The 14,191-nt window shown below is 39.8% G+C and overlaps 1 protein-coding gene across 4 annotated transcripts in view; it reads right to left on the reverse strand.

The window, feature by feature from the left end:
• Positions 1-14,191, reverse strand: part of mospd2 (motile sperm domain containing 2) — an 84,242-nt gene that overhangs the window by 61,223 nt on the left and 8,828 nt on the right. For all 4 annotated transcript variants that reach the window (XM_072584839.1, XM_072584838.1, XM_072584836.1 and 1 more), the window contains exons 3-4: positions 5,980-6,135; positions 5,128-5,214 (exon numbers count right to left, since the gene is read on the reverse strand). In XM_072584839.1, coding sequence (XP_072440940.1) covers positions 5,128-5,214; positions 5,980-6,025 — 133 coding nt within the window. In that variant the 5' untranslated portion in view covers positions 6,026-6,135. The remainder of the gene's footprint in view (positions 1-5,127; positions 5,215-5,979; positions 6,136-14,191) is intronic.

A 14,191-nucleotide genomic window follows, 5' to 3' on the forward strand; every position in this document is an offset into this window, starting at 1 on the left:
TTGTAATGGAGTTTCTCCAGAGTTGAGACCCTTGCTTTACCTGACATATATTAATGATCTAGACTTTGATGTGGAGGACATGATTTCAGAATTTGCAGATAATGCAAAACTTACAAGCATTGTAAATTGTGACAAAGATAGTGTTGAACTGCAGAAGGACAGAGAATTGGTGAACTGAATGGATAGGCAGCAATTGAAGTGTGAGCCACAAACCCGAATACTGTATGATCAGGAAACTCCACATAAAGTTATCCTCCACTGGATGTCTTTTGCTTCTTTTTAAACATTTCATTCACCCCAGAAGTCAGTGTAGAAAGAAACAGGTAGATAGGATAGTGAAGGTGACATTTGGTATGTTTTCCTTTATTGGACAGAGCATTGAGTACAGGAGTTGGAAGGTCATATTGCAGCTGTACAGAACATTTGTACAAGGCCACTTTTGGAATATTATGTGCAATTCTGGTCTCCAGAAGGATGTTGTGAAACTTGAAAGGGTTCATCAAATACTTACAAGGATGTTGCCAGGATTGGAGGATTTGAGCCATAGGGAGAGGCTGAATGGGCTGGTATTGTTTTCACTGGAGCATCGGAGGCTGAGGGGTGACCTTATAGAGGTGTATAAAATCATGAGGGGCATGGATAGGGTAAATACACAAGGTATTTTCCTTGGGGTGGGGGAGTCCAGAACTACAGGGTGAGAGGGGGAAAAATTTTAAAGGAACCAATGCCACTTTGGTGGAGGCTGGTACAATTATAACGTTTAAAAGGTATCTGGATGGGTATATGTACAGGAAAGGTTTAGAGGGATATGGGCTAAATGCTGGCAAATGGGACTTGATTAGGTTAGGATATCTGGTCAGCAAGGATGAGTTGGACTGAGGAGTCTGTTTCTAGAAAACAAAGTTGGAAAAAGTGCCATATTTCATCCTGCTTTCATTTAGCTAATTTCTGGGTCCTGAAAATTGGAAGCAGCAAAAATGGCCCTTAGTAGAGTGATATACTCTTCTTGTCAGATATGGGAACTTAGGGAGAGTTTACATCTTACTGAGGATTATATCTGCAATAAATGCCGTTGGTAGCGAATTCTATCAGATCGACTGGATCGATTGGAACGACAGATCGAGGCAATGAGGAATTTACAAGAGCAAGGGGGTGTGACGGAAGGCAGTTTACTGGACGGGAGAAAAGTCGCAGATACAGTCACGTAGATGGGTTAACTCCTGGAAAGATAAGAGAGGAAGGCAGGTAGTACAGGAATCTTTTGTGGCCAAACCCATTGCAAACAAGTATGCTACCTTGGAAAATGTAGGGGTTGACGGATTCTCAGGGGAATGTAGCACGCAAGACTGGCTCAAATGCAATGAGAGGTACGTCAGGTTCCCAGAGAACAATTGTGTTAGGGCACTCTCTAGTCAGAGGCACAGACAGACGTTTCCATGGCCAGCAGCGAAAAATTAGATTGGTGTGTTACCTCTCTGGTGCCAGGATCAAGGATGTCTCCGAGAGGGTGCAGAATGTTCTCAAAGGGGAAAGGGGGTCAAGGTCAGCTGGTCATTGTACATGGAAGGTCAACGACATAGGAAAGGAAAAGGATGAGATTCTGAAAGAAGAGTATAGAAAGTTAGGCAGGAATTTGAAAAGGAGGTCCTCAAGAGTTGTAATATCTGGACTACATCTGGTTTGCAAGCTAGTGAGGGTAGGAATAGGATGATAGAGCAGATGAATGCTTCGCTGGGGAGCTGCTGTATGGGAGAGTGATTCACATTTTTGGATCATTGAAATCTCTTCTGGGGTAGAAGTGACCTATAAAAGGAGGACAGATTGCACCTGAACTGGAAGAGGACTAATATACTGGCAGGCAGATTTGCTCGAGCTGCTTGAATATCAACTAGTAAGATTATGGGGTGGGACCAAGGAGATAGTGAGGAAAGAAATCAATCTGAGACTGGTACAGTGGAGAAAAGAAGCAAGTCAAAAGTCAGGGCAGGCAGGGATAAAGCAGGGAACAAGGTAGGACTGATAAATTAAACTGCATTTATTTCAAAGCAAGAGGCCTACAGGGAAGATAGATGAACTCAGGGTATGGTTAGGAACATGGGACTGAGATATCATAGCAATTACAGAAACATGGCTCAGGGATGGGCAGGACTGGCAGCTTAACATTCCAGGTTACAAATGTTCCAGGAAGAACAGAAAGGAAGATGAGAGAGAGGAAGGAGTGGCGTTTTTGATAAGTGATAGCATTACAGCTGTACAGAGGGAGGATATTCCCAGAAAATACATCCAGGGAAGCTATTTGGGTGGAACTGAAAAATGAAGGGATGATCACGTTATTTGGATTGTATTATAGACCCTCCTCTAATAGCCAGCAGGAAATTGAGAATCAAATTTGTAAGGAAATCTCTTATCTGTAAGAATAATAGGGTGCTTATGGTAGGACATTTTAACTTTCCAAACATAGACTGGGGCTGTCATAGTGTCAAGAGTTTAGATGGAGAGGAATTTATCAAGTGTATACAAGAAAATTTCCTGATTCAGTATGTGGATGTACCGACTAGAGAAGGTGAAAAACTTGATCTACTCTTGGAAATAAGGCAGGGCAGGTCACTGAGGTGTCAGTGGGGAGCACTTGGGGCCAGCAACCATAATTCTATTAGTTTAAAAATAGAGATGGAAAAGGATAGACGAAATCTAAAAGTTGAAGTCCTAAATTGGAGGAAGGCTAATTCTGACAGTATTAGGCAAGAACTTTCAAAAGCTGATAGGGGGCAGATGTTCACGGATAAAGGGACGGTTGGAAGCCTTCAAAAATGAGATAACAAGAGTCCACAGACAGTATATCCCCATTAGGGTAAATCAAAAGGTTGGTAGGTGTAGGGAATGCTGGATGATTAAAGAAAACTGAGGGTTTGGTTAAGAAAAAGAGGGAAGCATATGTCAGGAATAGATAGATAAATCAAATGAATCCTTAGAAGAGTAAAGCAGTAGGAGTATACTTAAGAGGGAAATCAGGAGGGCAAAAAGGGGACACGAGATAGCTTTGGCAGATAGAATAAAGGAGAACCCAAAGGGTTTTTACAAATACATTAAGGACAAAAGGGTAACTAGGGAGAGAACAGGGCCCCTCAAAGATCAGCAAGGCAGCCTGTTGGTGGAGCCACAGCAGATGGGGGAGATACTAAACGAGTATTTTGTGTCAGTAATTTACTGTGGAAAAGGACATGGAAGATATAGAATGTAGGGAGATAGATGGTGACATCTTGAAAAATGTCCGTATTACAGAGGAGGAAGTGCTGGATGTCTTGAAACATATAAAAAGTAGATAAATTCCCAAGACCTGATCAGGTGTACCCAAGAACTCTGTGGGAAGCTAGGGAAGTGATTACTGGGCCTCTTGCTGAGACATTAGTATCATCGATAGTCATAGGTGAGGTGCCGGAAGACCGGAGGTTGGCTAACGTGGTGCCACTATTTAAGAAAGGTGGTAAGGACAAGCCAGGGAACTATAGCCCAGTGAGCCTGGTGTCGGTGGTAGGCAGATTGTTGAAGGGATTCCTGAGGGACAGGATGTACATATATTCGGAAAGGCAAGAACTGATTAGGGATAGTCAACATGGCTTTGAGTGGGAAATCCATGTCTCACAAACTTGATTGAGTTTTCTGAAGAAGTAACACAGGATTGACTAGGACAGAGCGGTAGATGTGATCTATAAGGACTTCAGTAAGGTGTTCAACAAGGTTTCCCAGGGGAGACTGGTTAACAAGGTTACATCTCATGGAATACAGGAAGAAATAGCCATTTGGATACAGAACTGACTCAAAAGGTAGAAGACAGAGGGTGGTGATGAAAGGTTGCTTTTCAGACTGGTGGCCTGTGACCAATGGAGTGCCACAAGGATCAGTGCTGGGTCTACTATTTTTCATCATTTATATAAATGATTTCGATGTGAGCATAAGAGGTATAAGTTAGTAAGTTTGCAGATGACACCAAAATTGGAGGTGTAGTGGACAGTGAAGAAAGTTACCTCAGAATGCAACGGGATCTTGATCAGATGGGCCAATGGGCTGAGAAGTGGCAGATGGAGTTTAATTTAGATTAAGGCGAGTTGCTGCATTTTGGGAAAGCAAATCTTAGCAGGACTGTCACACTTAATGGTAAGATCCTAGGGAGTGTTGCTGAACAAAGACGTTGGAGTGCCTTGAAAGTGGAGTCACTGGTAGATAGGATAGTGAAGACGACGTTTGGAATGCTTTCCTCTACTGGTCAGAGTACTGAGGACTGGAGTTGGGAGGTCACGTTGCAGCTATACAGCACATTAGCTCAACCACTTTTGGCATATTGTGTGCAGTTCTGGTCTCCTTCCTATCGGCAAGATGTTGTGAAACTTGAAGGGGTTCAGAAAAGATTTAGAAGGATGTTGCCAGGATTGAAGAGTTTGAACTACAGGGAGAGGTTGAATAACTGGGGCTGTTTTCCCTGGAGCATTGGAGGCTGAGGTGTGGCCTTTTAGAGGTTTATAAAATCAGGAGGAGAATGGATGGAATAAGTCGACAAAGTCTTTTCCTGTGGTGGGGAGTCCAGAACTAGAGGGCATAGGTTTAGGGTGAGAGGGAAAAGATATTTAAAAGACCTAAGGGGCAACTTTTTCACTCAGAGGGTGGTACGTGTATGGAATGAGCTGCCAGAGGAAGTGGTGGAGGCTAATACAATTGCAACATTTAAAAGGCATCTGGATGAGTATATGAATAGAAAGGGTTTGGAGGGATATGGGCCAGGTGCTGGCAAGTGGGACTAGATTGGGTTGGGATAACTGGTTGGTATGGATGAGTTGGACCGAAGTGTCCATGACTCTTAATCAAATGATATAAGATTATCAGAATAGCACGCTAATCAACACAAAAGGCAGTCAATTTTCCTTAAAAAAAACCCCTAAATGTGAATTGTGGTAAAACCTCCAGGTTGAAGAATCAATTTTACAGGTTGTCAACTATGACACAGGATCAGATAAGAGATCATTTTATAACAAATGTGTCTTACAAACAAGATCAAGGTTCATTTGTATCTTAATTCCATTTATCTACTTAGTCTACAAACCTTACCACATAAATAAACAAGCTTTAACTCACACATTTTGTTGCCTTCTTTGTCATATCCATGAAGATAAACAGCTCCTGTTTCAAAGGTCCATCGAGGAAGGTTGGACTCACTTAAATCTGTCATCCAAGTGAAAATATAATCATACAGAAGATTGATCTCAATTTACAGAGCACAGTATATACTCCACCCGCTGACATTAACTACAAAACATATTAATATACAAGTATATCTTTAAATTCAAAGATCATGAAACTACTTTGCAAGTATATGAGTCTCAACTGTGAACAACTTCATACTTATGCTGAGTTAGCTGGCATCACCTTTACTACAATAACTGAAGTCTCAATAACTGTAACTTTGGTAGCACCAATTACTGCAGAAATATACTACCTGCATTAACCAAGTATTATCCTTCTACAAATCATTCAAGTTCTAAGTTGCAGTTTTGCTTCATATATTTCCTACATGTCGATTTTTAGTCAATATTGTGAGGAGGAATAGATTATCATGCAGTTTCCTCCTGACCTCACCTCACCTGCAGCCAACCCTCCAACTTTGTTGGACCCAATAATTTCCCCTCAACAGGCAGCACAAACAACAGATTCACTGCAGCTTGTAGGGTCTTGTTACGTGCAGAATGGCCAACATACACCTTTCACCACTGAAAATAAATTTACTACAGTAGAACAAGACTTTTCTCAAGCATATGTATTTTAGCGAGATGTTAAAAATTGCCAAGCCTTTATTTCCTCAATAAGATGCAGTCAGAACAAATGTAAACATAAGACAATTAATCTTGAAGTCAAACTTGCAAAATATACTGTGAAAAAAATTGGAAGTAATTGTCTTTTTACATATATTTCCATATGCTAGCAACTTACCATAAACAGAAAATTCTTTTCTCCATTGAAAGCTGTCATCGATCATTTTCAACGTGTCATCCACATTGTTATGTCTCCATTGCAGATAACTGTCAATCCAGCCATCATCTTGTTTTAGTCTTTCAACATCTCGGGAATCATATTTCTCAGTCTTGTCTGCAGGAAAAGACACTGCTATTAGAAAACTGAAGGAATCTTCCCAAAATACAAATTCTTGATTTTTGGTGACTTTGTCTCTTTTTTAAAAACTAAGTGCAGTAACAATCTAAAAGGCACCCTCTATTTCAGACAGTGTAGCTAAAATCAAGCAGTTCACACATGTTATTCAAATTCTTAATTTGTCCAGGTCAGAAAATTTGCTTGAAATTACCTACAAAATTGGAGGAGGAGGAAATCTCAGAGCACTTAAAAATGTCAGATACAGATAATATCCATGTAAAAGCAGATTAAAAGCATTCCTTAAAACACTAGTGATTTAAAATTATTAGGATTATTCAGGCCTTGCCACAAAAGTACAAATTACAAAGATGGCTGTTGAATGCATCAAGCTCTTTGGATACTGAGGGTTTTCACAGGGAGCAAAGCAGAAAGTAATACTATAGCAGGAAGAAAATTTCCAAAACTTGTATGCATTAAACAAAGTCAACAGTGTGAACTTTTACCATATTTATCATGTTATCAGAATTTGATGTAGACTTCCAGTAAAATGGCAGCAAAATAGGTTGCTCCAGCTGGAGCTCCTCCACTCCACCCATTCTTTTTGATCTTTTCTTACCCCCCTCGCACCAACTTCCAGTGGACTCAGACTCCCAGCCTCTGCCTCTAAAACGTGAACAATGATCAGCAGCCCGTAACAGCGACAGTGACCCATTCTGGAGCAGCAGTAGCGGCATAGTGTGATGCATGGTGTCAGCCAGCAGCCAGACCATGTGGAGGCCCACTGCACTGGTCTGCTGCAGAGATCCCTTCGAGACAGACTGTGATGGTTGTCTTCTTAACGCCTTGTTTCTGTGACCTTCTGACCTATGGTTATATTGTGTACAGCTGTAACGTAACTTTTTTCTTCATTTCTCTATTCTGTAACAAAGGATTGTATTAGGTTTCTTTCTACCTAAGACGGCACTATAAGTGGCGACTTAAAAACTTTTCGCTGTATTCATTTGAGTACATAACAATAAAGACAATTCAATTCAATGCTTTGCAATCTCAGCTCCAACTTATGAACTGGTGGTCGCTGGTGCAAGAGACATCAAAACCAATAAGAAGAACTTTGAGAGAGAGAGAGAGAGAGAGAGAGAGAGAGAGAGAGAGAGAGAGAGAGAGAAAAAAAAGAAAAGGTAGTCAGGAGCAATGTTGGCCTACAAAAGACAAAGTGGGAATGTTGTCAATGACTATGGGGAAATGTAAGTAACATTGAATGATTGCTTTGCCGCAGTATTTACAGTAGAAAATTAAGTTAGCTTGATAGAGGTCTCAAGGAACTTAATAGTTGGCCAGAAACAGAAACTGCATAAGTAAAACATTGATAATGAGGAAATTAATAAATTCAGAGTGTGACAAAACCTGACTATTTCCAATTGAGTGTGTTAAAGGAAGCACATTGTAGACAACCTATCTTCCAGAGTTCCTCAGATACAGGGGCTGTCCATCTAGATTGGAAAACTGCACGTCACTCCCTTTTTAAGAAGAGAGAAAGAGGAGAACCAGGGAATTACAGATCAGTGAGCCTAACATCTATGGTGAGTAAATTGCTGTAATGTCTGATTAAGGATTGGGTAAGTGAACCCACCTTGAAAATTTTCAGTTAGTCAGGGTGCGCCAGCATTGATTCATGCCAGCAGGTATGCCTGACAAATTTCACTGAATATTTTAAAAAAGGTGATTGAAATAGCGGATAGGAAAATATCTATGGAAGTTGTTTGTATAGACATCCGGGGGCTTTAGTTAACTATCTCATGTACAAAGATACAAGCCCTTGGATTTGAGGGAAAATGACTGATATGGCTGGGAAATTGGTTAAGGGGCAGGCAACAAAAAGTAGGGATATTGGCTAGGTACTCAAGTTGACAGAGTGTGATCAGCAGTGACCCATAAGGATCTGTATTAGGGACTTAATTATTCACATCATTTTTAAATGATTTGGATAACAGACTAGACAGAGTCATATATCCAAATTTGCTGATAACACGAGATGATAGTGTAGATGATAGCATTAAATTACAAAGGGATATTGACAGATTAGGTTAAAACTGGGCAGATGGTGTTCAACATAAGTATAAGGCTATCCATTTTGGATGGAGAAAGTATAGGTCAAGTTACTTTCTCGAACCCATCAACTTAAATATAGTGGATGCTGAAAGAGACCTAGGGGTTCAGGTGTATAGATCTTCAAAATGACATGGACACGACACAGGAAATAATCGAGAAAGGTAATGGAACGCTGCCAGTTATATCTAGAGGACTGGAATAGAAGGATGCAGAGGCTATGTTGCACTTATATAAAATCCTGGTTAGATCCCCATTTGGACTACTGCAGGCAGATTTAGGCACCACACTGAGGTAGGATATATTGGCCTTCTAGGGAGTAGCTTTACAAGAATGATACATGGTTTTCAGTGTTTAAGCAACAAAGAGAAATTATAAAAGTTAGGCCTAAAGTTAGGCCTATTTCCTCTGGGATTTAGAAGGTTAAAGGGTAATCTGAACAAAGGGACAATCATGAGAGTAGATAAACAGTTTTTGAGGTTGAGGATTCGAGAACAAGACTGCATAGTCAGAGAATTAGGACTAGACCATTCAGGAGAGATGTTAGGAAGCACTTCTACTTATAAAGGATAGTCAATGTTTGGAACTCTTTTCCACAGATGGCATGAATGTGAGATCAGCTGTTAATTTTAACTCTGAGATGGATACATTTTTGCTGATCAAACATTTTAAGGGATACGGGCTAAAGGCAGGTGTTTGCATTTAGGCTGCATTTTAGCCATAATGTCATTGAATAGCAGAACTGGCTTGAGGGGTTGAATGGCCTGTTTATCCCATCAGAGAAACAGCAACAGATCTCAAATCAAACCTGAAAGCTTTCTCATGGATATGCATCCTAAATATCTTTGGGTCTATTGCTTTAACTGGGAAATTGCAGTCTTAATTCATATGCAAAAAACTTCCATTACATCTCAATGTAGGGCAATTATTTAAATTTTTTTGGAAATGAAGTGAAATTCCAAAAATAATTTTTAAATATATATGTTGAGTGTAAAAACCCAATATTTGTAGTCTGGTTGAAATAATACTCCCAATATGCCTCCTGACAGAAAAAAAAACACAACCAGTGTCTCAGCCTGACTTATTTGGTATTTCAACAGGCATTCTAATAAGCTTTCTTAGAATGCAGATGTTTTTTTCATTGAGGGATGTGGGCATTGCTGGTTGGGCTAACATTTATTTCCCATCCCCAGATGCTTTCAACAATGTGATGATGAGATCCTTCTTGAACTGCTGCAGTCCACTTGATGTGAGTACACTCACAATGTTGTTAGTGAGGGAGTTCCAGGATTTTGGCCCAGCGACATTAATAGTAATTTATTTTCACGGCAGGTTGTTGAGCGTCTTGGAGTTCCCAGTGTATCTGCTGCCCTTTTCCTTCTAGATGCGAGTGATCGTGAGTTGGAAGGTGCTGGCTAAGGAGAATTGCTGAGTTTCTCCAGTACATCTTGTAAATGAAGAAATTAAAAGTTCATTACTTTTCTGCAATATTTTATTTTTAACACTGGGTGGTGCTCCAATAAATCTTCACTTGCTGTTGAGCAGCACAAATTGTACAGCTTACTCCTCTTAAATGAGTAATCTAGCCATAATTACCTGATCATTCAATTTGTCTAACATTAATTATCAATTTTGCAGGGTTATTTAAGTTATTTCATTCAAAGTATTAAATAATCCTTCTTTACGCTCATCAGGAAAACATAGCATTGACTGGATAGTTAAGCTTCATGATTCAATTGCATTACTATCACTGAATTTCCCCCTCAAAATGCCAGGGATTATCAATGACCAGAAGGTTAATTGACCCGGCTTTACGAAGTAATAAGGCCGCAGAGCAGATCAGAGGTTAGGAATTTTGCAGCAAGCAACTACCCAACGGACACCAAACAAGCATCAGTTATGCGACAGAATATTCTCAAACTGTCTGGTTCAAGAAGCTTGACACTATCCCAGAGTGAAACAATTTGCTTGCTTGGCACCTCTCTTTCCTTCCACCACCAGCACTCATCACTACAAGATGCTCTGCTGCAACTCACCAATCCTGCTCAACAGCACCTTCTAAACCTGCAAACACGAGGACACCAGGAACACATAAACACCACCACCTGCAGGTGCATTTCCAAGCCACACAAAATCCTGACTTTGAACTACATCACTGTTCCCTTGCTGTCACTGAGATAAAGACCTGGAATTCCTAAACATCACAATGTGTATACGTACATTATTTAGATGGGGAGAAATTTAAGCAAGCAGCTCACCATTGCCATCAAGGAAAATAAGGGATTGTAAACAGAAAATAGCCTTTAATACCAAACATGTTCACATTAGATGAATGAATTTAAATGAAAACTCTCCCCAGTAGTTTCAATGAGACATGGTGATGTTTTGAGTATATCACTTTTCCAACTGGTAATAATTTGAAGTTTATAGCATATTTAAAATCTCAAATATCGTTATATGTTAGAACTATCCTTGCAATAAATCAAGGTAGTCATAATACCCCTTAAGGTTTTGGCTTGCTGTTTTCTGTAATTGTCAAACTTCAAAAAGCAAAACACTGCACAACTGCCTGCCCATATCAGTTTTCAATATAATTGCCAAGCAGCTTGCTTCTTGAATCAAAGATAGCCATTAAAACATAGCTGCCAACTGACACAGTAATCTACAAAGTGTGCTGTTCACATTGCATTTCCTGTGACATCGGCCTTCCCAGATACACACAATGGCAAACATATCACAGCCTTAACTTAAAAGAAAGATGTGCAGCTGTTTTATGTTGTATTTACACTGCAACACTGTCTACAGAGAGTAGATCTGGGGAGGCGATGGCTTAGTGGTATTATCACTGGATTGTTAATGCATAAACTCAAATAACCTTCTGGGGATCCATATTCTGGGAATCTGGAATTAAGGGTTTAATGACAACCATGAAACTGTTGTTGGGAAAACCTATCTGATCCATTAATATTCTTTACGGTAGAAAACTGCCATCATTACCTGATCTGGTCTACATGTGACCCAGATCCATAGCAACATGGTTGTCTCTTAACTGCCCTCCAGGCAATTAGAAATGGGAAATAAATGCTGGCCTTGCCAGAGATGCCCACATCCCGTGAATAAGTTTAAGAAATGGTCACAATATCAGTTAAGATTGGGCATTTCTCTGCAAGCAAGAAATAAGACATCAGTAATTTTGATTGCAATCTGATGCAGAAAAATATCAACGGCAAAGAGAAATGGTTTTCCTAATTAGATTGAAGTTACAAGAAAAACTACACAAATTTAAATAAGAGCAGGTCAGTTGGCCGTTAGAGTCTTCTTTGTTAAAGCAACTCAAAGTTAATTCACTGCTTTCTGCTTTAAATACAGACCCAGCAGTTTTTAAAATTGGGAACGCATCACAAAGTTAATTTTCTCTTTCAGCTATAAATGATGAGAAAAGAATAAAGGCAGTGACCATCACTAAATATTAATTTAACAGAGATCAGTGGTTTCTCAATAATCTAAGCTAATTTACCAAGTAATTATTGGTTGTAATCTTGCTGTACTTAAGATATATAGCACACAATCACAGGAGAAAGAAGAAGAGAATTATAGTGCCCAGATTGAGTTCAAAATGACAATATGGCAAGCTAGTTGAAGAAATCTGATCATTTATAGCTAAAACCAGGAAGGTTTGCTTGAATGTTGTAAAGAGTCATCTTGTATATTCCCGAAGATTACCTCATAAACAGGGTTCTTCCTAGGCGTAACATCCTTTATATTATAATCCCCATGCAGGATAGAGAGATAAAGTAGTTATATTACTTAACTAAAACTGGACATCTGGACTAGTAAAATATCAGAACTATAATTCAAATCCCATCAAGCCAGATTTAAAATTGTTTTCAATTTACACAAACATTGATCACCAAACTGTTGAATATTCATAAAATCCAGATAGATTTTATGTCCTTGCTGAAACAAAACAAACTTGTTACAGTCTGATGTGATTCCACTCTGATTCTTGGATTTGCCAAGAAACCTAATTGTATAAATTTGATAAATACTTCAGAAAGACAACCCACTATTTTCTCAGGGCAAGTACCAGAAACAATAAATTCTGCTTTTGCCAGCAATGTCAGCATCCCAGGCCTTCAGTTTATTTAAAAATGAAACGGTATAACAGCATACAAACCTCCGGACCCCATAAACCCTAAAGAGGAGATGACATTATTCATGAAGAAATATGTTACAAACTCATTTCCATTTCAACCTATCCAGGTAAGTGAGGACAAACACTTATTTTGCGTATAATTCTAACAGACTACAACTTTGATTTATTATAGGCCAGTTATCCATGATATTAACATTACATCATAAGCTTTATCAAGACACACTTTAACACAATCATGTCCTGTTCATCATCAGGATGAAGTATTTTTAATTCTTTGAAATGTGAAATGATAGTGTCAAAATGGAAGAGGCTACAACCTATAAACTACATGTGTTTCACTTCCATGGTTGATGATTTTAATTGAACTTTTGATATGATCTCTGTTGTTTGACTTTTCTTTAAAAAAACCTTCAGGAGGAAATCTCTGCAGCATGATAACAAGGCTAAATTACATAACCAGATTGCAGTAAGTTAGCCTGATTTTGAGTTGACAAGGCTGAGGTGATCTACAAGACCATCAGATGTAGAAGCAGAATTAGGCCACTGAGTCCATTGAGTGTCCATCATTCAATGAGATCTCAGCTGATCTGATAATCCTCAACTCCACTTTCCTAATATTTCCCCATAATCCTTGATTCCCTTACTGATTAAAAACTGTCCATCTCAGCCTGTAATATACTTAACAACCCAACATTAATAACACTCTGCAGTAAAGAATACCATAGAAGAAATTAGCAAGGTTAGATTTCATGGAATACAGGGACAACTAGCCATTTTGATACAGAACTGGCTCAAAGGTAGAAGACAGAGGGTGGTGGTGGAGGGCTGTTTTTCAGACTGTGACCAGTGGAGTGCCACAAGGATTGGTGCTGGGTCCTCTACTTTTTGTCATTTACATAAATGATTTGGATGCGAGCATAAGAGGTACAGTTAGTAAGTTTGCAGATGACACCAAAATTGGAGGTGTAGTGGTCAGCAAAAAGGGATACCTCAGCTTACCAGATCTGGACCAGGTGGGCTGAGAAGTGACAGATGGAGTTTAATTCAGATAAATGCAAGGTGCTGCATTTTGGGAAAGCAAATCTTAGCAGGACTTATACAATTAATGGTAAGGTCCTAGGGAGTGTTACTGAACAAAGAGACCTTGGAGTGCAGGTAGATAGGATAGTGAAGGCGGCGTTTGGTATGCTTTCCTTTATTGGTCAGAGTATTGAGTACAGGAGTTGGGAGGTCATGTTGCGGCTGTACGGGACATTGGTTAGGCCACTGTTGGAATATTGTGTGCAATTCTGGTCTCCTTCCTGTTGGCAGGATGTTGTGAAACTTGAAAGGATTCAGAAAAGATTTACAAGGACGTTGTCAGGGTTGGAGGATTTGAGCTATAGGGAGAGGCTGAACAGGCTGGGGTTGTTTTCCCTGAAGCGTCGGAGGTGGAGGGGTGACCTTATAGAGGTTTACAAAATTATGACGGGCATGGATAGGATAAATAGACAAAGTCTTTTCCCTGAGATGCGGGAGTCAGGAACTAGAGGGCATAGGTTTAGGGTGAGAGGGGAAAAAGAGACCTAAGGGACAACTTTTTCACACAGAGGGTGGTACATGTATGGAATGAGTTGCCAGAAGAAATGGTGGAGGCTAGTACAATTGCAACATTTAAAAGGCATTTGGATGGGTATATGAATAGGAAGGGTTTGGAGGGATATGAGGCCGGATGCTGGCAGGTGGGACTAGTTTGGGTTGGGATATCTGGTCGGCATGGACGGGTTGGACCGAAGGGTCTGTTTCCATGCT

Source organism: Chiloscyllium punctatum, chromosome 15, assembly GCF_047496795.1.
Source record: "Chiloscyllium punctatum isolate Juve2018m chromosome 15, sChiPun1.3, whole genome shotgun sequence".
Lineage (NCBI taxonomy): Eukaryota > Metazoa > Chordata > Chondrichthyes > Orectolobiformes > Hemiscylliidae > Chiloscyllium > Chiloscyllium punctatum.